The following is a 24061-nucleotide window of genomic DNA, read 5'->3' as shown; positions in this document are numbered from 1 at the left end:
TTCATATAATCCAGTTTCTCAGATTATTTGCTTAGCATGCAGATAGAGTAAGTATGGTGCAAGAATACAACCCTGTCACACACCTTTCCTAATTTTAAATAATTTGGTGTTTCCTTGTTCTGTTGGAACAACTGCTTCTTGTTCTATGGATAGTTGCTCATGAATATAATTAAGTATTCTGGAATACCCATTGTTTGCAATGTTGTCCATACCTTGTCATGATCCACACGATTGAAAGCCTTTGCATAGTCAATAAAGCACAGGTAAACATCTTTTTGGTATTCTCTGATCGCAGCCAAGATTCATCTGATGTCAGCAGTAATATCCCTCAATCCACGTCTTCTTTAGAATCTGGCTTGATCCTCTGGAAGTTCTCTGTCAATGTATGGTTGCAGCTGTTTCTATATTATATTTGTTGTTGTTGTTAAGTGCCTTCGAGTCGGAGCCGACCCATAGCGACCTTGTACAGGGTTTCCGAGGGTGTAAATCCTTACGGGAGTAGAAAGCCTCATCTTTCTCCCGCGGAGCGGCTGGCAGTTTCGAACCACTGATCTTAAGGTTCGCAGCCCGATTCGTAACCACTACACTACCAGAGCATTTAGTAAAACTTAATGCATATAGAATATCAGTGATATTGTCCAGTAATTTTGCATTCCATTTGGTCACCTGACTTTGGAATGGGCACAAATACGGACCTCCTCCTGTCATTTGGCCAGGTAGTTTTCTTCCAAATTTCTTGGGTTTGATGAATGAGTGCTTCTAGTACTGCATCAGTTCATTGAAATATTTCAATTCCTATTCCATCTATTCCTGGTTCCTTGGTCTTTGCCAATGCCATCAATGCACCTTGGACTTCTTCCTTCAGGATCATTGGCTCTTGACCATATGCTACCTCTTGAAATGGTTGAATACTGACCATTCCCTTTTGGTATAGTAACTCTGTATATGCCTTTCATCTTCTTTTGATGTTTTTTAATATTTTGCCCTTAGAATCTTCAACATTGCAAGTTGAGGCTTGAATTTTTTCTTCAGTTCCCCCAGCTTGAGAAATGCTGTGTTCTTTCCTTTTGGTTTTCTAACTCCAGGTCTTTGCACATTTTGTTATAATATTTGATTTTCTCTTCTCAAGCTGACCTTTGAATCTTTTTGTTCAGCTCTTGTACCTCCTCACTTCTTCCATTTGCTTTAGCATCTCTATCTTGTAGGCCAAATTTCAGAGTCTCTTCTGACACCCATTTTGGTCTTTCCTTCTTTATTGCCTTCTTAATGACCTTCTATTTTCTTCCTGTATGATGTTCTTGATGTCATCTCACAACTTTTCTGGTTTTCAGTCTTTAGTGTCTAATGCATCAAATCTGTTCCTCAGATGATCTCTAAATATTGTTGTTGTTGTTATGTGCCATGGAGGCAGTTCTGACTCATAGCGACCCTATACAGGGTTTCCAAGGCTGTAAATCTTTACGGGAGCAGAAAACTTCATCTTTCTCCCATGGAACAGCTGGTAGTTTTGAACTGCTGACCTTGCAGCTCACAGCCTGATTCGTAACCACTATGCTACCAGAGTGCCTTGATCTCTAAATATTGATGGGATATATTCAAGGTCAAATTTTGTCCCTTGTGGATTTATTTTAATTTTCTTCAGCTTCAGCCTGAATTTGCATTTGAACATTAGACAGTCTCTCCCACAGTCTACCCCTGGCCTTGATTTGGCTGATGATATGGAGCTTTTCTACTGTCTCTTTCTACAGACGTAATCAATTGGTTTTCTGTGTATTCCATATGGTGAGGTCCATGTGCATAGTCATCTTTTATGTTGTTTAAAAAAGGTAATTGCAATGAAGAAGTCCTTAGTCTTGCAATTTCTGTCACATGATCTCTAGCATGGTTGCTATCACCAAGGCCATATTTTCCAACCATTGATCCCTCCTCTTTGTTTTCAACCTTTGCATTCCAATCACCAGAAATTATCAATACATCTTGATTGCCTGTTTGATCAATTTCAGACTGAAGAAGTAGGTAGAATTCTTCAATTTCATCATCACTGACTTTAGAGGTTGGTGCATAAATTTGAATAATAGTAGTGTTAACTTATCTTCCTTGTTTGTTGTTGTTGTTAAGTGCTGTCAAGTGGGTTCCAACCCATAGCGACCCTACATAGGGTTTCTGAGGAGTGGCTGGTGAACTCAAGCCACCAACCTTGCAGTTCAAACAAACTTTGCAGTCCAGCGCATTAACCGCAGCACAACACCGGGACTCATGCCTTCCTTGTAGGTGTATGGATATTATCCTATCACAGACAGCATTGTACTTCAAGACAGATTTTGATATGTTCTTTTTGATGATCAATGGGACGTCATTCCTCTTCAATTTATCATTTCTGGCATAGTAAACCATGTGACTATCTGATTCAAAATGACCAATGCCTAGGATATCAATGTTTATGCATTCAATTTCATTTTTGGCAATTTCCAGTTTTCCTAGGTTCATATTTCATACATTACATGTTCCTATTATTAATGGATATTTACAGTTGTTTCTCAGTATTCAATATTCTGGTGCTGACAGCGCCCCACTGCTAGTCATAAGGTTTTTCATGACTAAATATTTGGAAGTAGTCCATCTCTCCTTCTTCCTAGTCTGTCTTTGTCTGGAAGCTCATCTGAAACCAGTCCACCCTGGGTAGCCCTGCTGGTATCTAAAATACTGGTGGGATATCTTCCAGAATCACAACAACATGTACATCACTACAGTACAACAAACTGACAGATGAGCTGTGGGATATTTATAATTTTCATTACATTGGAAGCAAACTATAAAATTATGTATGCTATCAATAAATGCAACTAGCAAGATAGAATCTCCCAGCTTTTGTATGTGTATGTAGAGTTTTTGTTAAGTGCTGACAGGTCAGTGACTCACAGCCACTCTGTTTAGGGTTTCTGAGGCTGTAAACCTTTGTAGGAGCAGAAAACCTCATCTTTCTCCCATGGCTATTGGGCTTGAACTGCCACCCTTGTGGTTCACAGTACAGTGCTTATCATGCAGAGTCAACACATTTCATCATAGACATTCCTTGTTGTTGTTAAATACTGTCAAGTCAGTTCTGATCCATAGAAACCATGTAGGGGGATTTCCAAGGAGTGGCTGGTGGATTTGAACCATTGACCTATGGTAACAGTCCATTACTTATCCTCCGGTGCTACACCAGGACTCTGGTATATGGTGTAGCTGTTTAAAATATCAATTCCATAACAAAAATATAAACCTGATTTGTAACAATTCAACCTTGTACTAGGTTAAATGATAACAAAACATGCATTGGTTTTTGTTGTTATTGTTTAAAGAGTAATAAGTAGAAACATGTACCAATTGAAAGATCCAGACAATTCAATTACAATTAAAAAGAAAAAAGTGATGAGTCTGAACAATACTGCCTTGGTTTGGGGGATAAATATTGAAACTGTCAACTACATAGGAATGCAGTGTTTGTTTTCTCATTATTAAGGCACCAGAACTGAGCACCTCACTTTGAAAACCATGTACCAATTGAGAGAAGAACAAAACCAGGAGATAAGTCTAGTGGACATGCTTAAAGGAAAATAAACAGTAGACTCACATATACTAATTAATATATAACTGAAGAAAATCTGAGTAATTTTACCTTCATCAATCCACTGATGAACATGCTACTCTGTCCTCTTATCTACCCAGCCATTTAACCATCCGTCCATCCAACAAATATGTTCTGAGCCCTTACTGTATGCTTCAAGCACTGTGATCTTTGTTTGTATTCTAAGATGATGGGTTGGATGCAGATGACCTCAGTGAGACTAGCAATAAATTCAAGTTATTTGTAGTCAGTGTTGCCTAAACTTGCCCTAAGTGACTATAGAGAAACAATCTTAGCTAGCTGCAACCAGAAAAAGACATGCCAACATACCTTTGGTAGCCAGCCGGACACAGTTGATTTTGGTCTCCTGTGAACAACAGAAATGAGTCTCCAGTTAATTCGTTGTGGGTTTGGAATGTTACATAAAGCACATTTTTTGCATGCACAGATGCCTATATTTTTCATTATACTTTAAAATATATCTTTTCCATTTTTTACCACATTAGAATCAAAATTTTTTTCATTCCTGCATTTCTTTTCAGGTATGTACAAACTTTTGTTCCTTTCATCGTCTGGTTCCCACCATCTCATAAATCTCAACCTCAGATAGAACCACTTTATAAACATATGGGATACTGTCCATCACAGGACAGTTTTAACACTAACACTTAATTGGGATATTATGGCATGCGGTATGTTTCATTCAGTCTTGTGATTTAGCAGATGGTACCAAAGAAATCCTTGGGAAACTTTGTTGCAAGGCAAATACTCCATTTATATGCATAGACTGGAATGAAAGGTTGCTTGGCAAAAGCCCAGACAATATGAATATATAAGAATAAAACTATAGCGTTCATGTTCATAATATCACTTTGACCCTAAGATCTCTGGTGAGTCACCGTCATTCTGGATGATGTGAGTGCCTGTGTAGAAATAGTCTTCGCTGGGTGAACTATCTAATTATGGTTGGCTGTTCCCCAAGTAGACAAGATGCATACATCTTGCTGGGCATGCAACAGAATCACAGAAGAAGGTACTTAGGAAGAGGAATCATTATAGTCTAGTTTGTTGAGATCCAGGAGCTAGGTGAAAATTCCAGTTGACAAAATTAGACCCTTAGCAACAGCTTGAATGCAATCTAGCAATGAAAAGGAAAGGTGACAAATGTTAGTGTGTGAGTCACAAAACCATAAAGCTTGAGAATCCAGTGACTGTCATCTTGATGCTCAGTCACAAGGAAACACTGCATCATAAAGGGACTTGGTTAGTCAGGATAGGAAGAATTACACTGCAACAATAAAATCCCCATACTTCAGTAGCTAAAAATAGCAAGCAAAAGTTTATTTTCCACTCAAACTGCACGTCCAATGTTGTCTAGATTTGGTGGGTAGGGATGGGTCATTGTAGTCATTGCAGTCACTCAGCAACCAGGCTGGTATCTCTGTTTTAGCACAGAGATTCAGGTTCCACAAAAGTAGGGAACAGAAGGCTGAAGAGTCAAACATTGGTGCTTAAACGCTTTGGATTCAAAGCATAACTTCCACTTCTGTTCCATTGGCTAGAACCAGTCACATGGCCAGCCTAACTTCAGTGTAACAAGGAAATGAAATCCTTTGTGTACCCAGAAGTAGACAAGAAATAGTAATGTCTACAGCAGAGTCTGCTGTACAAGACCTCTTTAAAGTGTTCAAAAGCAAAGATGCCATTTTAAGGATTAAGGTAGGCCTGATCCAAGCCATGGTATTTTCAGTAACCTTGTATGCATGTGAAAGTTGGACAATGAATAAGGAAGATTGTAGAAGAATTGTTGCATTATGGTGTTGGAGAAGAATAGTAAAAGTACCATCAACTGCCAGAAGAATAAAGAAGTCTGTGTTGGAAGGAGTACAGCCAGAATGCTCCTTAGACCCAGGATGGTGAGCGTTCATCTCTCATACTTTGGACATGTTATTAGGAGGGACCCGTCTCTGGAGAAAGACATCATGCTAGGTAAAATCAATGGTCAGAGAAAAAGAGGAAGCCCTCCATCAGAATGGATTGGCACAGTGGCAGCAGCAATGAGCTCAAGTGTAATGACAATCATGAGGATGGTATAGACTGGGCAGTGCTTCATTCTGGTATGCATAAGGTCGCTATGAGTTGGAACTAACTAAATGGTACTTAACAACAACAGCCACAACAACACAGCTGAGCCTATTCTGTGTTTGTGCTCCTCTAAATGTTAGATATTGCCACAACAATTAAATGCTAATATGACTCTCTATAGTTACCCCAATGGCCTTGATTCTCTTTCACGGGTGCACAGAAAGTCTACCCTTGATTTTTAGGATGGATTTTGAATATTACAAGATGGTGCTCAGTTTCTGCTAAACTTCTTCTTCAATATTTCCTTCGATGAAAATGTTCAAGTTCTTTGAGCCATCCTAGCCACTCATAGTGGAATATCCTCCCTTTTTGTCCCTATTAAGATACAGTGGCTAGAATGGCGAGGAACAGTCTACAGGCCATCTTGCCAGTATATTGCCTAGCTCCATTATCACTCGTTACTTATCCTGGACTTCTGTTAACATGGCCAACACTCCAGCTTTTCAGTGTTCACAATAAGTGCACCATCAAATACCCCTTCTCCCCCAAAATATCTTTGTCATTGTCCTGGTATGGTGCTGTAGGGTAGGCACGGGACTGCTAACTGTAAGGTGGCAGTTCAAATCTACCAGCTGCTCCTTAGAAACCCTATACAGGATTGCTATCAGTTGGACCCTGTTGGAGACTGCTAAGCACTGAGGTGTTGAGGACCTGTGTCATGGACGAAACTCCTAACCAATGGCCCCACTCAGCATGGCTAGCCAGGGACCCTGAGGGCCCAAGGAAGTGACCTCTGGACGTCCCGGGTTCATTGGCTTTTATGAACTCACTGTTGGGCTAGCTCTGTATAATTTTCTTTGGTCATATTATTCATTCTATGCTTCGAACTCCAGTAATTGTAGCTTCTGAGAAAATGGTTTCTTATGTGCCTCTCTTAATGTCGCCACTGTGTTGGCAGTGCGTAAGGTTCTGGGAACAAATATCTCTGAGGAACAAACTCTGGCCACCTGGCAAGCATGGCAAAACTGTTCTTTATCAAGTGATTCAGTTATATTTGATATTAACTTAATACATGAGCCCTTGATACCCATGGACAAATATTAAAACAAAAGCCCCTCCTAAAGCTGAGGCTGTAAAAAATTCCAAAGGCAAGTTTGCTGGGAGACTCTGGAGACAGTCTGCCCAGGGTATTCACTCAAAGTAGATTGGTGACTTCTGGGGTATTGTTCAAGGAATAATAGTGTCAGCCCTTCTAATCATCCCCAGGTGTCCCTCTTCCTCCTGCAAGCCTAGGCCAGGTAGCTCAAACAGCTGGACTCCTCCCAGACCTTTTGAATCCTTTTCACCTTTTCCCATTCGAGATTAAGTGCTATAGGTATGTTAATTAGCCTGGAGAAACCTCGAGTTGCTGCCTTGGGATTTGAACCTAAAAAGTAATTTATAACAATTTGCTTGAATTTCTGGAAAATTAAGGATGTTAGATTATTAAGACAATTTGCGATGTATGTTTTAGAACTTGTTCCTGTAAATCATTGTGTCCTGTTTTGAACGGTTAATCACATTTCATTTCTGTACCCTGTCTTAATAATCCCCTTCTTCCTTTGTGTAAAGTCCCTCCCTGAAATAAAAAGGGGGTGCAGACTGAACCCTGTATGCATTACGGTTTGCAGGGTGGTGCATTACTGCCTGCAGGGGCCACGATGCCTGTAGTCCAGGGTCTGCCCGCCAGTTTTGCATCCACTCTGGTTTCGGGGTGTCTCTTTGTCTCTCTCGCTGCATCTTTGTGTGTATTCTTTTCCTATCTCTGTCACCGCCAGATCTCCCTACTTCGTGAACCGAACTCCCCTGTCGAGGCAGGTCCCCGACAGGACCCTACTCAATGGCACTTAACTACATCAACAACCTAGGCTTGATTATACACATGTAAATGTGGTTGCATTTCTTGGGTCCAGATAGAGGATTCTCTATAGTTTATATTGAACAGTATTAACTTCCATCTTCTTTGAGTGATCCAATTGTTATAGATGGTATTCATCACCTGAAAATTACAGGACCTCAATTTTTAGAAAAATTCATCAAAACATTACCATACATTGTTGTTGTTGTTAAGTGCTGTCAAGTCGGATCCGACCCATAGCGACCCTATACAGGGTTTCCAAGGAGTGACTGGTGAGCTTGAACTGCCGACCTTGCAGTTCAAATGGCTTTGCAGTCTGGCGCATTAACCCACAGCACCACACCAGGATTCCTTACCATACATAGGGAGCTGGAAAATGCCATGGGTAGATCCCTGTGGCTTGTACTAGAATCCTTGCTGTTGGCATTCATCTTTTATCAAAATCTTTGATTTGGCTATCTGACTAGTTGTTAATCTCATTAATTGTTTATGCACTCATATCTTACTACTGTATTTTTCCACCAAAAAATAGCTTGTGAACAAGGTCAAATTCATTTCAGAGACTGTAGTACTCTCAAAGAAAGAGGGATGGGTTGATTTAGCTTGTTCTTGGAAGCAAGTGTTTTCTTTTCTTCCTTTTCTATGCTGGAAAGTGTTCCCTTTAAAAATGAACAATTGCTTTTTTTATAAAATGGAAAATGTAGAAATGTTAAAAGAATCTGACAAATAATGGTTCAAATATATGAAATATTCATGTGAGGTGCTTATATCAAATTTGAATTGAAGACTGTGATATTTCAAGGAAAAGAGTTTTTTGTTTTGTTTTTCAGAAGATGGAAAGAAGGAGAAATGACTGAGAACATGTATAAAAATAAAGTAGAACTCTGTGAGTTGAAGCCCAAAATACTGAAATTATAAATGAGTGAAACATTGCAAATGAGCAAACTATTTTTTACCCCCCTGTTTGGTAAAAGGGTAAAGTTCTTCAAGTCCTTTGGCTTCTGTTTCTGTGATTTGATTTAAAGAGTCAATGAACCGAAATCTCAGATAGTTAAAGTATAACTTCCAAAGAACTAAAGCCAACCTGTAAATGACCATTCAGCACCCCAGTAAGTACCATGGAGAAATTGAATAGAATAAGAGAGGTGCCAGGAGACTAGAGGTGATCAGAAAGGATTCCAATTGTATACAAAGACAAAGGATTTACAAGTGATACAATAGAAAATGTGTCAGTTCTGTGCATAGTTCTTGAGTATAGCAGTGGGCAAGGGTTTGATGAGGCCAACTTTTGCTACTGGTAGTTTCTCAATATGTATCTAAACTTTAAAGAGAATTGATTTTGTTTTCCTTACATCAAGTAATCTATTCTTATGGAAAAACCTAACATGTAGAAGAAGCTTCTATAAAAGTAAAAATGAGGGGCAACATATGACTAACCATACAGGAATGAGAAAGAAAGCTGTGGTCTGTCCATACTGAGGCATATTATGAAGCTGTTGACAAAAATGATTGTGGGGATGCTGTACTAACATGGACTAGTATTCATCAAATCACATTAAATGCATACAGTAAATTATATTTTTTTATTATAATCTCAGGTTCATAAACTAGCATGCAAAGCTAGGCATACTCAAAATTTAGAGTTTAAAATGTAATTCAAAATGTAAGGACATCTACTAAATCTTAATAATTATAGAGTTGGTTTGAAGTAAAACATACATGCAGACAAGTAATGGTCATCTTAAAGACCATTTGACAAATCTTCATGAAGTGAACACACCCCTATGACCAGCATCCAGACTACATAGGGACATTACCAGCACCCCAGAAGCCTTCTTCTTGGTCCCTTTGAATCACATCATCTCTGCAGAGATGAGATGAACATTAATCTGCCTTCTCTGGAGATGCTGTCTTTAAAATGTGGTTGCATTAAAAGGAATTCTAGGAGTCCTGGTGTGGTGCTGTAGGATAAATATTGAACTGCAAGGTCGGTTTGAACAACAAGGTTGGTGGTTCAAACTTAACAGCCACTCGTTGGAAACCTTATACAGGGTCGCTATGAGTAAGAACTGACTTAACGGCCCTTAACAACAACAGATAGCTGCAATGGTTTATCCCACAATCTCCTCTAATTCCCAAGTACTTTCTAATCCTCCTTAGAATTACCAGCCCTTCCACAGTTTCATGGTTGAAAACAAGCCATTTCCTCACCACCCCCTCCACCTACACCTTTTCAGGTCTGTTTTCTGTATCTAGAATACATGTCTGCTCGTGCTTAATTCTTCCTGGCTCTCACAAACACAAGGCTGACATGTTCACTTTCTCCTAAGTTCCTGACACTTCTAATTCCCTAACCAATTTATCTTTGTTGGTTTGAATTAGGTACAGAGTAACAAAGCCCTGAGTCACTTTCTTGACCTTCTGGGTGATTGAATTGTCAGAAAGCAAGTCAGGAACATACCAGACACTGTGCAGGCTATCATATGGGCTGGTGTGTAGATACCCAAAGTCCTTAAATCAGTTCAACAAATATGCAGTGAGTATTTTGTTTGTGTTAAGACTACATGAGGCGTTGGGGAAAGGAAGACACTTTAGTGCATTTTCTGCTCTATCTTTACTGTACTATGCTTCTAGGTATGTAACATATGCGAGAGTGGCGGTGGTTATGTGCCTTGGAGTCAGTTCTGACTCACAGAGACCCTGCATAGGGTTTCTGAGGCTGTAAATTTATACAGGAACAGAAAGCCTTATCTTTCTATCATGGAACTGCTAGTAGCTTCAAACTGCTGACCTTGAGGTTAACAGCTGGACTCGTAACCACTATGCTACCAGAGTTCCTAATATGAGAGAATAGTACAAAACAATTTCATTTCCCCATCATGTTAAGCTTACTTATATCCCACTTCTGTGTGGTGCTGCAGGGATGACAAAGTCAGTTTGAACTACAAGGTTGGCAGTTCAAACTCACCAGCCACTCTTTGAAAACCGTTGTTGTTGTGGTGGTGGTAAAGTGCCGTGGAGTTGGTTCTGATTATAGTTACCCTGTATGGGGTTTTCTAGGAGTAGTTGGTGAGTTTGAACTGCCGACCTTGTGGTTCAAACTGAACTTGTGGGCAACCGCTTACCCTACAGCACCACACCAGGACTCTATTAATAATGGAAAAGCATTTCAACAAAATTTAAAACATGCATATTCCTGTTTAAAAGCCAACACTCAGGATAATAGAAATTGATTAATACTTTCAAAATATGATAAAATATATATACCTTAGTCTTAAAATCAGCATCTTACTCAGTTTGGATCCAGTAAAGGCATCTCATTAAGACCAAGAACAAGACTAGGGTGCACTCTATCTCCACTGTGCAATTGAATAAGGGAAACCAAATAGATGCATAAAATTAGAAAAGAAAATGTAAGCTTTCTCTATTTGCAAATGATATGACAGTATATCTGACAACTTCTAGAGAATCAATGATTAAAACTAAAATGAATAGAATCCAGTAAAATAGTTAGCAGGATATAAAATGAACATACAAAAATCAATAGTCTCCATATATCCAGCCAATGATCAGAGAACATAATGGTAGCAAAACCTCATTTATAATGGCAATAAAGATTAAATACTTGGGAATAAACTTAACAAGAATGCACAAATCCTACATGAGGAAAACTTTACAACACCCCTGAAAGACACAAAAGTAGACTTTAACAAACAGGGAGACATCCCCTGTTTTTAAGTAAGATAATTCAGCATCTTAAAGATGTCAGTTCACCCTCATTAATGTATAAATTCAATGCAGCCTCACTAAAAATACTAATAGGCTTTTCATGGAGCTAGGCAACTTGACAGTGAAGTTTATATAAAAAGATGAACATGCAAGAATAGCTAGGGAAACATTGAAAAAGAAGATCCAGGTGGGAAGCTTGCCTTGGTGGTGGTGGTTCTGGCCTGTGGAGTCAATTCTGACTCATAGCTACCCTGTATAGGATTTCCAAGGCTACAAATCTTTATAGGAACAGAAAATCTCACCTTTCTCCCATGGAAGAACTAATGACCTTGAGGTTAATAGCCCTACTTGTAACCACTAAGCTACCAGAGCTCCTTTGGCCTAGCAGATATTATAGCCTAGAGTGTCTATAATTACAACACTATAGTACTGTTATATAAATAGAAAAACAGGTCAGTGGAATGCAATACAAAATCCAGAAAAAAACTATCCATCAATATATGGCAATTTAATACATGATAAATTGTATCTCAATTTATCTCAAACTAATTGGACTTCTAAAAATTGTTGCTAGGACAACTCGATAGATATTTGGGAAATAGCGTCACTGTAGAGTGAGCAGTGAACTGCTGACTGTGAGATTGGTGGCTCAAACCCATGAGCTAAAAGTCATAATCAACTAGATGACACTTAACAATAACAACAGACCCAGACTTCATGCCATAAACAACAATAAAATCTAAACATCAGTGATCCGAATGTAGGAACGCAACTATTCAAGTACCTAAAGAAGGGATGGGTGATTCTTTATCATTTAGCTACAGGCAAAGGTTTTCTAACTCTGACGAGATTTGGGTGCAGGAATAACAATAAACAAAACCCAGTACATTTGACTATAGATGGATTTTTTTTTTTTTTAGTGTGGCAAGAACAAACTCAAAATATAAATAACAGACTGGCAAGAAGTGCATCATGCATAAATGATGCAAATAGTAAAAACTACATCATACATGGAGAACTTTAAAAAATGGAAGATAAAAAGACTTTAAAAACTTCATAGAAAACTGAGTCAAAGACAAAAATGGGTAATTCACAAAACTATATAACCATGCCTTTTAATTATATGAAAAGATGTTCACTTCTAATAAAAAAAAATAATTAAGCGTATATTGAAGAACAATGTCTTAGTCTATTAGTTTGACAAAACTGAAAGTTTTGGTGAGTCTATGAGGAACCAAATGGTCTAATAGTCTGCTGGACTAAAAACCCCCCAAAGTAAATCCATTGTCAAGTCAATGCTGATGTATGGAGAACGTACAGTGCACAGTAGAACTGCCACATGGGATTTCCAAGGAGATCATATTTCAGGGCAGTCTTAGTGTGGATAATCACAAGGATAACCACAGATTGACGGTTCAAATCTATCAGTTGTTCCTTGAAATATCTATGCAGGGTTGTTATGAGTCAGAACTGCCTCAATATCACTTAACAACAACAATAATCTTTATGGAACACTGCTGGCAGTGTAGGATAAGCACTGAACTGCTAACTACAAGGTCCTTGATTCAAGCCCCCCAGCTATTGTGCCTGAGAAAGATGAGGCTTTCTGCTCCCATAAAGATTTCTAGTCTCTGAAACTTGATATTGTTGTTCTTACGTGCTGTTGAGTTGGTTCTGACTCATAGTGATCCTGTATAGGGTTTCCAAGGAGCCGCTGGTGAGCTTGAACTGCCAACCCCACGGTTCAAATGACCTTGAAGTCCAGTGCATTAATCCACCGTGTCACACCAGAACTCCCATGAGTCGGAACTGTCTCAATGACACCCAACAACAACAACAATCTTCGTAGTAGATTGCCACAATTTTCTTCCTCAGAAAAGTGGGTGGGTGGGAACCCCCAACCTTTTGGTTGGAAGGTAGGCACTTAATTACTGTCCCACTAGGGTTCTTGGAGTCCTGGTATGGTGCTGTGGGTTAATGCGCCAGATTACAAAGTTGTTTGAACTTCAAGGTTGGCAGTTCAAGCTCACCAGCTGCTCCTCAGAAACCCTACATAGGGTTGCTATGGGTCGGAATCAACTCAATGGCACTTCACAACAACGACAATAGGGTTCTTGGGCACATTGCTGTAGGGAAGGGTTAATTGATTCAACCCTTGTTGTTAGGTGTTTTTGAGTCAGCTCCAACTCATAGAGAGACCTCGTGAACAACAGAAGGAAACATTGCCCGTTCCGGTGTCCTCACAATTGGTGTTGTGTTTAAGCCCATTGATGAAGCTACTGTGTCAGTCATCTCATGGTTGGATGGGATGTCTTCCTTTTTTATGATAATCTTCTACTTTTCCAAGCATGATGTCTTTTTCCTTCTGATAGTATGCCCAAAGTTCTCACTACCCCTCTGACAGTCCTTGGGATACTCAGTTTTCTTTACCAACCATAATTCAAATGTATGGATTTTCCTCAAGTCTTCCTTATTACATTGTCCAGCTTTCACATGTATATGGGGCTGTTGAAAAGACCATGGCTTGTATTTCAGATGTACCTTGTTATTCAAATTGATATCTTTACACTGGAACACTTTGTTGTCATTGTTAAGTGCCTTCAAGTGGGTTCTGACCCATGACCCAGTATAGGGTATCCGAGGAGCAGCTGGTGAGCTTGAACTGCTGACCTTGCAGTTCAGATGGCTTTGCAGTCTGGCGCATTAACCCAGAGTGCCACACCAGGACTCCTGGAACACTTTAAAGATGTCTTTTATAGCAGATTTGCCTAACACAATACATCCTTTATGGAGTCCTGGTGTGCCACTGTGTGATAAAGCACTGGATTGAAAGATCAGTGTGAACCACAGAGCCTGTGGGTCAAACTTATCATTGGCTCCTTGGAAACCCTGTGCAGGGTTTCTATGATTCAGAACTGACTTGACAGCACTTAACAATAACAACAATACATCCTTTGATGTATTGACTGCTACTGAAAGAGCCATGGGCTGCCAAAAGAACCAACAGGTCTGTGTTGGAAGAAGTGCAGCCAGAGGGCTCCTTGGAGGCCAAGATGGCCAAACTTTGTCTCTCATACTTCAGACATATTGTCAGGAGGGACCAGTCACTGGAGAAGGATATCATGTTTGGTAAGGTGGAGGGTCAGAGCAAAAGAGGAAGACCCCCAGCAAGATGGATTGGCAAAGTGGCAGCATCAATGGGCTCAAGCATGGCAACAATTTTGAGGTTGGCCCAGGATCAGGCAGTGTTTCATTCTGTTGTGTATAAGGTCGCTATGAGTTGGTACTGATTTGATGGCACCTAACAACAACAACTTCCATAAGCAGGAGCCCTGGTAATATAATGGGTTACCAGTTGGTCTGTGAACTGCAAGATCAGCAGTTTAAATTCATCAGAAGCTCTGTGGGAGAAAGATGAGACTTTTTGCTCCCTTAAGGATTGGCATCCTCTGAAATTCTTAGAAGGTTGCTGTGAGTCCGAAGCCTAGTGACAGTAAACAACAACAGCAAAAGCAGCAGCTTCCATGTGCATTGACTGTGGAACCAAATAACATGAAATCCTTGCAAACTTCGGATCCATATATCATGATGTTGTTTACTGGTGAGTTATGAGGATTTTTGTTTTCTTTACATTGAGTTGTAAGACATACTGAAAACTGCAGTCTTTGATCTTCTTCTGTAAGTACTTCAAGTCCTATTTGCTTTCAGTAAGCAAGGCTATGTCATTTGCATATTGCAGGTTGTTAATGAGCCTTCCTCCAATCCAGATGCAGCATTCTTCTTCATATAGTCCAGTTTCTGGGATTATTTGCTTAGCATACAGACTGAATAAATATGGTCAAACAATACAACCCTGATGCATACCTCTCCTGATTTTAAAACATTCAGTATACTCTTGTTCTGTTCCAAGGACTACCTCTTAGACTATGTGAAGGTTTCTCATGAACACAATTTAGTGACCTGGAATTCCCATTCTTTGCAATGTTATCCAGAGTTTGTGATGATCCTCACAGTCACATACCTTTGCATAGTCAATAATGCAAAAGTAAATGTTCTCTGCTTTAGGCCAAGATTCATTTGGTGTCAGCAATGGTATCCCTTATTCCAAATCTTCTTCTGAAACCGGTTTGAATTTCTAACAGCTCCCTGTCAGTGTTTTTGCTACAACTTCCTGCTACAACTGTTTCTGAATTATCTTCAGCAAAATTTTTACTTGTGTGACATTAACAATATTGTTTTATAATGCCAGCATTCTATAGGGTCACCTTTCTTTGGAATGGGTACAAATACGGACAGGTGGTTGTCTTCCAAATTTCTTGGCAGAGATGCTTCCAGTACTGCATCCATTTGTTGAAACATTTTAATTGGTATTTTGTCCATTCCTAGAGCCTTATTTTTTGCCAATTCCTTCAGTTCAGCTTTAGTTCTTCTTTGAATACCAACTGTTCTTGATTAAATGTTACATCTTGAAATTACTCAATGTCAACCAATTTTTCTTGGCACAGTGACCCTCTGTATTTCTTCTATCTTTTTCTAATGCTTTCTGCATCCTTCAACAATTTTTCCATAGAATCCTTTAATATTGCAACTTGAGGTTTGCGTTTTTTCTTCCGTTCTTTCATCTTGAGAAATGCTGAGTGTATTCTTACCTTTTGATTTTCTAACTCCAGATATTTGTACATTTTCTTATACTTTCCTTATATAGAGAGCTGCACTTCAAAATCTTCTGTTCAGCTTTTACTTCATGGTTTCTTCCAGTTACTTTAGCTTTTCTACATTCAAGAGCAAGCTTCAGATTCTCTTCTAACATTCATTGTGATATTTCCTTTCCTATCTTTTTAATGGGCTTTTGTTTTCTTCCTGTATGATGGTCTGACTATCATCCCACTTCTCTGGCCCAGTCATTTGTGTCTAATGCACCAAATTTGGTCTTGAGATGGTCTCTAAATTCAAGGTCATATGGTTGTTCTCATTTTCTTAAGTTCCAAACTGACTTTGCATATGCGCAAATCCCCTGGTTTTGTTTTGATGGATTATATTGAACTTTTCCACTGTCCCTTTCTAGGATGTAGTCAGTTAGATAGCTGTGTATTCCTTCTGGTGAGAGTCACAACATGTATTGTTGTTTTAGGTACCATCGAGTTGCTCCAACACATAGGGAACCTATGCACAATAGAACTAAACACCGCCCAGTCCTGCGTCATCCTCACAATTGTTACACTTGAGCCCATTGCTGCTGCCACGGCGCCAATCCATCCCATATGGGGTCTTTTGTTATTGTTGTTGTTGACCCTTTGATTTACCAGGTCCTGCTTCCTTCTGATAACATGTTTGGAGGATGAGAGATGAAGTTTCACTATCCTGGTTTCTAAGGAACATTCATTGTACTACTTCCAACAATAGATTTGTTTGTTCTTCTGCAGGTCCATGGTACTTTCAGTATTCTTCTCCAATGTCATAACTCAAATGTATCAGTTCGTGTACAGTCTTCCTCTTTCATTGTCCAATTATCACATGCATCTGAAGCTATTGAAAATACTATGGCTTGAGTCAGATACACCTTAGTTCTCAAACTTATTATATCTTTGCTCTCGAACACATTAAAGGGATCTTGTGCAGGAGATTTGACTTATGCAATACATCGTTTGATTTCTTGGCTGCTGTTTCCGTGAGTGTTGAAGTTGTCTTTGACAACTTCAATGTTTTCTTCATTTATCATGATATTCCTGTTGTATGGATTTCTGTTTTCTTTACACTTATGGTGCAATACCTACTGAAGATTGTGGTCTTTGATCTTCATCAGTAAGTATTTTAAGTCCTCTTCACTTTCAGCAAGGAAGGTTGTATCATCTTCATATTTCAGGTTGTTAATGAGTCTTTCTCCGATCCTGATGCCACAATCTTCTTCATATAACCCTGCTTTTTGTATTATTTGCTCAGTATACAGATTAAGTGTGTGGAAAGGATACAACCCTGGCACTCACCTTTCCTGATGTTAAACCACTCAGTATCCCCTTGTGCTGTTCAAATGACTGCCTCTTAGTCTATGTACATATAGCTTCCTCACAAGTACCATGAAGTGATGACTCGTTCTTCACAATGTTGTCCTAGCTTGTCATGATTCACACAGTCAGTAGTCTTTGCGTAGTCAATAAAGCACAGGTAAGCATCTTTCTGATATTCTCTGCTTAAAGTCAAGATCCATCTGACATCAGTAATGATGTCCCTCATTCCACATCCTCTTCTGAATCTAGTATGAACTTTTGGCAGTTCCCTGTCATTTAACTGTTGTAATTGTTTTTAAATTATCTTCAGCAAAATCTTACTTGCGTGTGATAATAATGATACTGTTGGGTGGTTTCTGCATTCTACTGGGTCACCTCACTTTGGAATGGGCACACTTTAGATCTCTTCTAATTGGTTGGCCAGGTAGTTGTCCCACAACTCTTCAGGTCTTTCTTCAATAGAGCCTGATTCATCAAATCTCTCCTTGAGATGGTCTCTAAATTCAGGTGGGATATGATCAATGTCATATTCTGGCTTTGCTTACCACTTTTCCCCTCAAAGCATGCTGGTCTGAATTATGATCTTCAAACCAAATTGGATGCCAAATTGACTGCGTTGTTCAGGCCTTTCAAAGCTACTCTCTTTGCCTAGAATGCTTTGTCAGGACACCTTCACCTGATGGCACCTGATCCTCTTTTTGGTTCTGCCACAGGCCATCTCCTCAAAGATGCCTTCACTGATGGTTCCTTTCAGTGACCACACCCTCTGTCATGTCACAGTATCATCATATCACTGTATGAAATCATTTTACTTGCATGTTGCTTAATTGTCAATCTTCCCTTCCATGCACTGAATGTAAAGACCATGAAAGCAGACTTGCCTATCCTTCCTACCGATGGAGTGGTGCCTAACATGTATTAAACAGTCCATCAATAAGGAATGAAGTTAACCATTCAAATTTGAGTTTTGTTTCTCATTGGTTGTATGATCTTGGGAAATTTTGCAGGGAAATTCCTTTGGGAGGGTGGTGGTAGTGGTGGTGGGGGAGACACTTCAATGTTTCCGAGTCCCAGTTTCTCACCTGTAGAATGGCAACAATAGCTTTTGCACAGATCACTGGGTTGAACAAAACTTTGGCCAAATATTATTCAGCCAAGTCAAAGAAATACTAGTGTATTTCTTTTATATGTGTCATAGATGCTTCAACAAGAATGAACCTTGAAAATATGATTCTAAGTGAAAGCAGTCCACATATTCTATGATTCTGTTTATAGAAAGTACCTAAAATAGGTACATTCATAAAGACATAAACTAGATTAGTGGTTACCAGAGGATGGAGCAAGGGCTTGTGGAATGATTGCTAATGAAGACATGAATTTTGGTGGGTGATGATTTAAAAAGAAAAAAAATCTGAAAACCACTAAATTGTACACTTTGAAAAAAATTGCCTAAAACACCATAAAGAAGTATATATTCATGACTTTATTCTTATAATAAATTGATAAGGGGTTATTGCAAAGATCATTTTCTCTGTCTTTTGTATAATGAATTGCATGGTTTTTGGCCTGACAGACAAGGCCCCTCATTACTGGTCTCTGGCCTTCTCTGTGTATCCCAGAAACAGCCCCACCAAACCCCAAAGGCATCATGGCATTTCCAAACTTTGGGCCTCTAGTCAGGCACTTCCTTTACAACACACACCTTCTGCTCTGCCCCAATGCCCACCACTAATTTTTCAAGATTTAGCCTAATTGTCAACTTGTCCCTGAGTGTACTCCTGAGCACCTCCTCTCTCCAGGTTTATGGGTAGACACGTACACCAGACATTCTTCCATTGTGATTCCTGATATAGTTTACTGAATACATTTGTTTTCATGACTGTTTTCTCTGGATTACATGGTCCCCAAGGGCAGGGGCTACATCTTTTTTATCTGTGTATGCCCCCACTGATACAGAACAAGCCTTTATATGAACAATGAATTTATATTTGGCATCATCTATACTTCCTGACAGATGACAGCATGCCCATGGATGCCACAGTCGTTTAGAGTAAAATGTGTTGGGAGTGTGAGAGGCTACATTCAAGCCCTGATGCCCTGGCTCTCTCCCTGGGGAGTCACTTCCCCACTCTGGATTCATACCTTTATTTGTAAAACCAAGGGGCCTACACTGAGCACCTGGATGGTGGAAATGGTGAATTGCCCAGTTGTTGTTAGGTTGTTATCGTTTGGTGTTATTGACCTGTAGTGACCCTATGTACAACAGAAGGAAACACCTCCTAGATTTGCACCATCTTCACAATTGCTGCTATGCTTGAGTCCATTGCTGCTGCCACTGTACCAATCCATCTTGTTGGGGATCTCCTTAGTTTTCATTCATCCTCCACTTATCAAACATGAGGTCCTTCTCTAAGAACTGGTCTCACCAGATAATGTTTCTGAAGTATGAGAGACAAAGTCTGGTCATCTTGGCTCCTAAGGGGCATTCTGGCTGTATTTCTTCCAACACAGATTTGTTTGTTCTTCTGGCAGTCCATGGTACCTTTAATAATCTTCTGCAACACTGTAACTCAAATGCATCGATTCTTCTATGATTTTCCTTATTCAGTATCCAAATTGCTCAGTTACTAACCTAAAAGTTAGCAGCTTTGATCCACCCAGAGGTTCTTTGGAAGAAAGGCCTGGTGATCTGCTTCCAAAGAATCTGCATTGAAAACCACATGGAGCACAATTCAACTCTGAAATACACAGAGCTCTTCTGAGTTGAAATTGACTTGATGATATCTGACTTGATCTTTTTTTTTTCTAGAGGACAGTTTATATGCTCCCTTATAATCCACAGTTCATGCTTCCTGCTCTTTAACACAGGGGCACCGAGGCTCTGGACCAGTTGTACAAATTGTCCCCTAATTAGCATGTCAGAAGTGTGATTCCTTTGGGGCCTCACAGGGAGGGGATGAGGCTGGAGACTCCTGGGTCTGAACTCGCCTAGGCCAGAGCAGTCCTTCATGGCTCCCTGTGCAGCTCTTATCTGACATTACTGATCCCTGTTTTCCATGAACAATCCTTCCAGCTTCAATTACTAATTAATGTTTGTAAAGTCTTTGAAATTCTCAGATGGCAGATGTAATCAAAGGCCAATTTATTATGATAACTGTTAATAGTACCCGACTCAAACCAAATGTGGAACTGCCCCATAAGGATTCTTTAAGGAAGCAGATTTGCTATGTCTCTCTCTCAAAGAGCAGCTGCTCAGTTCAAACCACCAACTTTTCATTGAGAAGCTGAGCACTTAACTTACTAAGCCCTCAGGGTTTCTTTTTTATTGTGAGGTAAGCAAGAGTGGATTTGGGAAGACCAGGTAGGCGGCTACTGTGGCTGTACAAACACGAGATAATGGTATCCAGACTATGGTAGTGACAGTGAGATGAGACTCATTATTGATTTAAGAGCACTTCTGAATATATAACCAACAGGACTGGGATAGGGAAGGTGAGATACTTTGGGCAACTCCGACTATACTGAGCTAAGAAAGACTGAGGGGTAGTTTTGGAAGGGAGGAATGAACAACTCAGGTTTTAAACAAATCATGGCCTATGATTTATTTCCATCAGTCTCTTTTAGGTTTGGTTCATGTGAATCTCAACTCCGTAGCCTGGTAAATCGAATTAATTGGCTTGTAAAGTTGTAGGCCATGATGTAAAAGATAGATGTTGGCCAAAATTCAGCCTCTGGGAGGGCCTATGGAAGAACAGTTCTACTTTTCACCTGTCTGTCTTCTCTCACTTTCATGCAGCCGGTGTACTGCTTGGCATCTCTGTATACACTGGACTTCACTGTCTTTGTTTCTCCAGTTGATCAATACCTGCAGAAAGTCCGTAGATTTTGCTTGTCTTTCCTTTTGAGCATTATACTTTGACAATATATACCATCTGTGGCATTGTAACCATGATGATGTCATTGTTGCTAGGTAGCACCCAATTGACTTTGACTAATAGCCACTCCATGTGACAGAATAGAGCCACCTCATAGGGTTTTCTAGGCATTATGGGAGCAGATCACCAGTCTTTCCCCCCACAGAGACACTAGGTAAGTTTGAACTGCCAAACTTTTAGTTAGCAGCCAAGCACTTAACTATTGTGCCATGAGGTTCCTTATAATTATGTTTTGTTAGCGTGTGCTGTCATCTTGATTCTGACTCATAGCAACCCTATCCGGCAGAATGCAACTATCCCAGAGTTCTGAGGCTCTAACCTTTATGGAGTCCTGGTGTGGTGCTGTGGGATAAAACACTGGACTGGGAGCTTGGTTTGAACCATAAGGTTGGCAGTTCAAGCTCACCAGCCGCTCCTTGGGAAACCCTATACAGGGAGGCTATGAGTGGGGACCAACTTAATGGCACCAGACAGCAGCAGTAACATCATTATGGGAGCAGATCTCCAGGTCTTTTCTCTCTCAGAGCAGCTGGTGGGTTCAAATCGCCCAGCTTTCAGTAAGCAGCCAAGTTCCTAATCATTTTGCCACTAATGTTTGTTGTTTTTTTGTTGTTGTTGTTGTTAAATGTCATCAAGTAGTTTCCGACTCATAGCCACCCTGTATAGGGTTTCCAAGGTGCAGCTGGTGAGTTTGAACCATCAACCTTGCGGTTCAAATAACTTTGCAGTCTAATGCGTTAGCCCACAGCACCACACCAGGACTCCACTAATGATGTTGTTGTGTTAAGTGCTGTTGAGTCATTTCTGACCCATAATGACCCTATATAGGGTTTCTGAGGAGCAGCAGGTGAGCTTGAACTGCCAACCTTGCAGTTCAAACCGGCTTTGCAATCTGGCGCATTAACTCACAGCACCACACCAGGATCCCTAATTCCCTAATCCTCTAATGATTGTTGTTGTTGTCAAGTGCTGTGAGTCAGTTCCAACCCATAGCGACCCTGTATAGTGTTTCCGAGGGGCAGCGGGTGAGCTTGAACCGCTGACCTTGCAGTTCAAATGGATTTGCAGTCTGGCGCAGTAACCCACTCCACTAATGTTGTTGTTGTTGTTGTTATGTGCTGTAGAGTCAGTTCCGACTCATAGCGACCCTACACATGGGTTTCCGAGGCTGTAAATCTTTACAGGAGCAGACTGCCTCATCTTTCTCCGGCGGAACCACTGGTAGTTTCGAACTGCTGACCTTGCGGCTCGCAGCCCGATTTGTAACCACTATGCTAACACTAATGATAGGTACTATTAATTGTTTGTTCTATGTCAAGTACCTTGATAAGCATCTTTTCATGCATCTTCTCATTTGATATTTACAAACATTCTTGAAATGTTGACATTGTTTTGTTCAAGTGCCATAGAGTTTGTTCAGACTCATAGCCATCCTGTATAGGGTTGGTATAGCTGGTTGGTTTGAACTGTCCACCTATGGTACCACACCAGGACTTCAAGTTGATGCTATGGACATCTAAATCTCCCAAATAATAAAAAGGACTCTGAGAGCTACAATTCCTTGTCTAATGTCCCATAACTTATCAGTACCTATCCACACAAGAGAAAGAAAAAACCTGTGCTGGGCATATTCATCAAAAATGCTGAGAGGAATCAAACTTTGAAATCCATTAATCTATGAGACATACTAACATTAATACCATTTTTATAGCACAAGAAACGGAGAGAATCCTTGAACGTAAATTACTCCATTATAGTCTGGCTTCATATTTTATCCTCAGATTTCACAGGATTGATTAGAAGAGACTAATTGAGGGTTTCTGCAAAACTGTTCTTGATGATATTGACTGGCAACTCTTCAGGGCACCTTATGTAAGGAGATAAGCAATAAATCCCCTTTGCAGAATCTTTCATAAAAAGTATGAGAAGAGAAGGAAGAGAACTATACCAACTGCCAATTTACCATACTCTCCTTTTTCACATGACTTCCTGGATGCTCAGCAAAGTACATGTTGTTACTGTTAAGTGTTGTCGAATCTGTTGCAACTCACAGCGACCCTGTATAGGGTTTCCAAGGAGCAGCTGGTGAGTGTGAAATGCTGACCTTGTGGTTCAAACCAACCCAGCACCACACCAGGACTCCAAGAAGTACATATATCATTGTTGTGTGTCATCGAGTCAGTTCTGACTCACAGTGACCTTGTATAGGGTTTCTGAAGAGTGACTGGTAAATTTGAACTTCTGACCTTGTGGCTCAAACTGACCTTGCAGTCTAATGCTTATCCTACAGCACCACACCACAGAGTGTTGCATTTAATTAATCCCCTATAATACATCTCTAGTGCAATGATTCCCTGTATTCTCTATAAGACTCTTGTGCTCATTTCAAAACTTTTTCCCACCTGATAACACACATAGGCATATATACATTTAGTCTCATACATACTAAATATATATTGTCAAGTGCCTTCAAGTTGGTTCTGATTCATAGTGGCCATGTATAAGAGCAACTGGTGGATTTGAATTACCAACCTTGTGGTTAGCAGCCCAGTGCGTATCCTACAGCCCCACACCAGAATTCCAAATATATGTATGTCTATATGTATGTATAAGGAGCTCTGGTAGCGTAGGGGTTACGAATCAGGCTGCAAACCTTAAGGTCAGCAGTTTGAAACTACCAGCTGTTCCACGGAAGAAAGATGAGGCGTTCTGCTCCTGTAAAGATTTACAGCCTCAGAAACCCTGTACAGGGTCACTATGAGTCGGTTCTGATTCCACAGCACATAACTACCACCCCCCA

General features: G+C 40.0%; 1 protein-coding gene across 1 annotated transcript in view; it reads right to left on the bottom strand.

Annotated features, from left to right (window-relative positions):
• Positions 1-24061, bottom strand: part of LOC102821630 (receptor-type tyrosine-protein phosphatase T-like) — a 1273932-nt gene that overhangs the window by 262105 nt on the left and 987766 nt on the right. The window contains exon 13 of the mRNA XM_006839353.1: positions 3941-3977. Within this exon, the coding sequence (XP_006839416.1) occupies positions 3941-3977 (37 nt within the window). The remainder of the gene's footprint in view (positions 1-3940; positions 3978-24061) is intronic.

The sequence above is a fragment of the Chrysochloris asiatica genome, unplaced genomic scaffold (genome assembly GCF_000296735.1).
Source record: "Chrysochloris asiatica unplaced genomic scaffold, ChrAsi1.0 scaffold00023, whole genome shotgun sequence".
Classification (NCBI taxonomy): Eukaryota; Metazoa; Chordata; class Mammalia; order Afrosoricida; family Chrysochloridae; genus Chrysochloris; species Chrysochloris asiatica.
The sequence above is the reverse complement of the archived record's forward strand: the minus strand, read 5'-3'. Positions and strand labels throughout refer to the sequence as shown.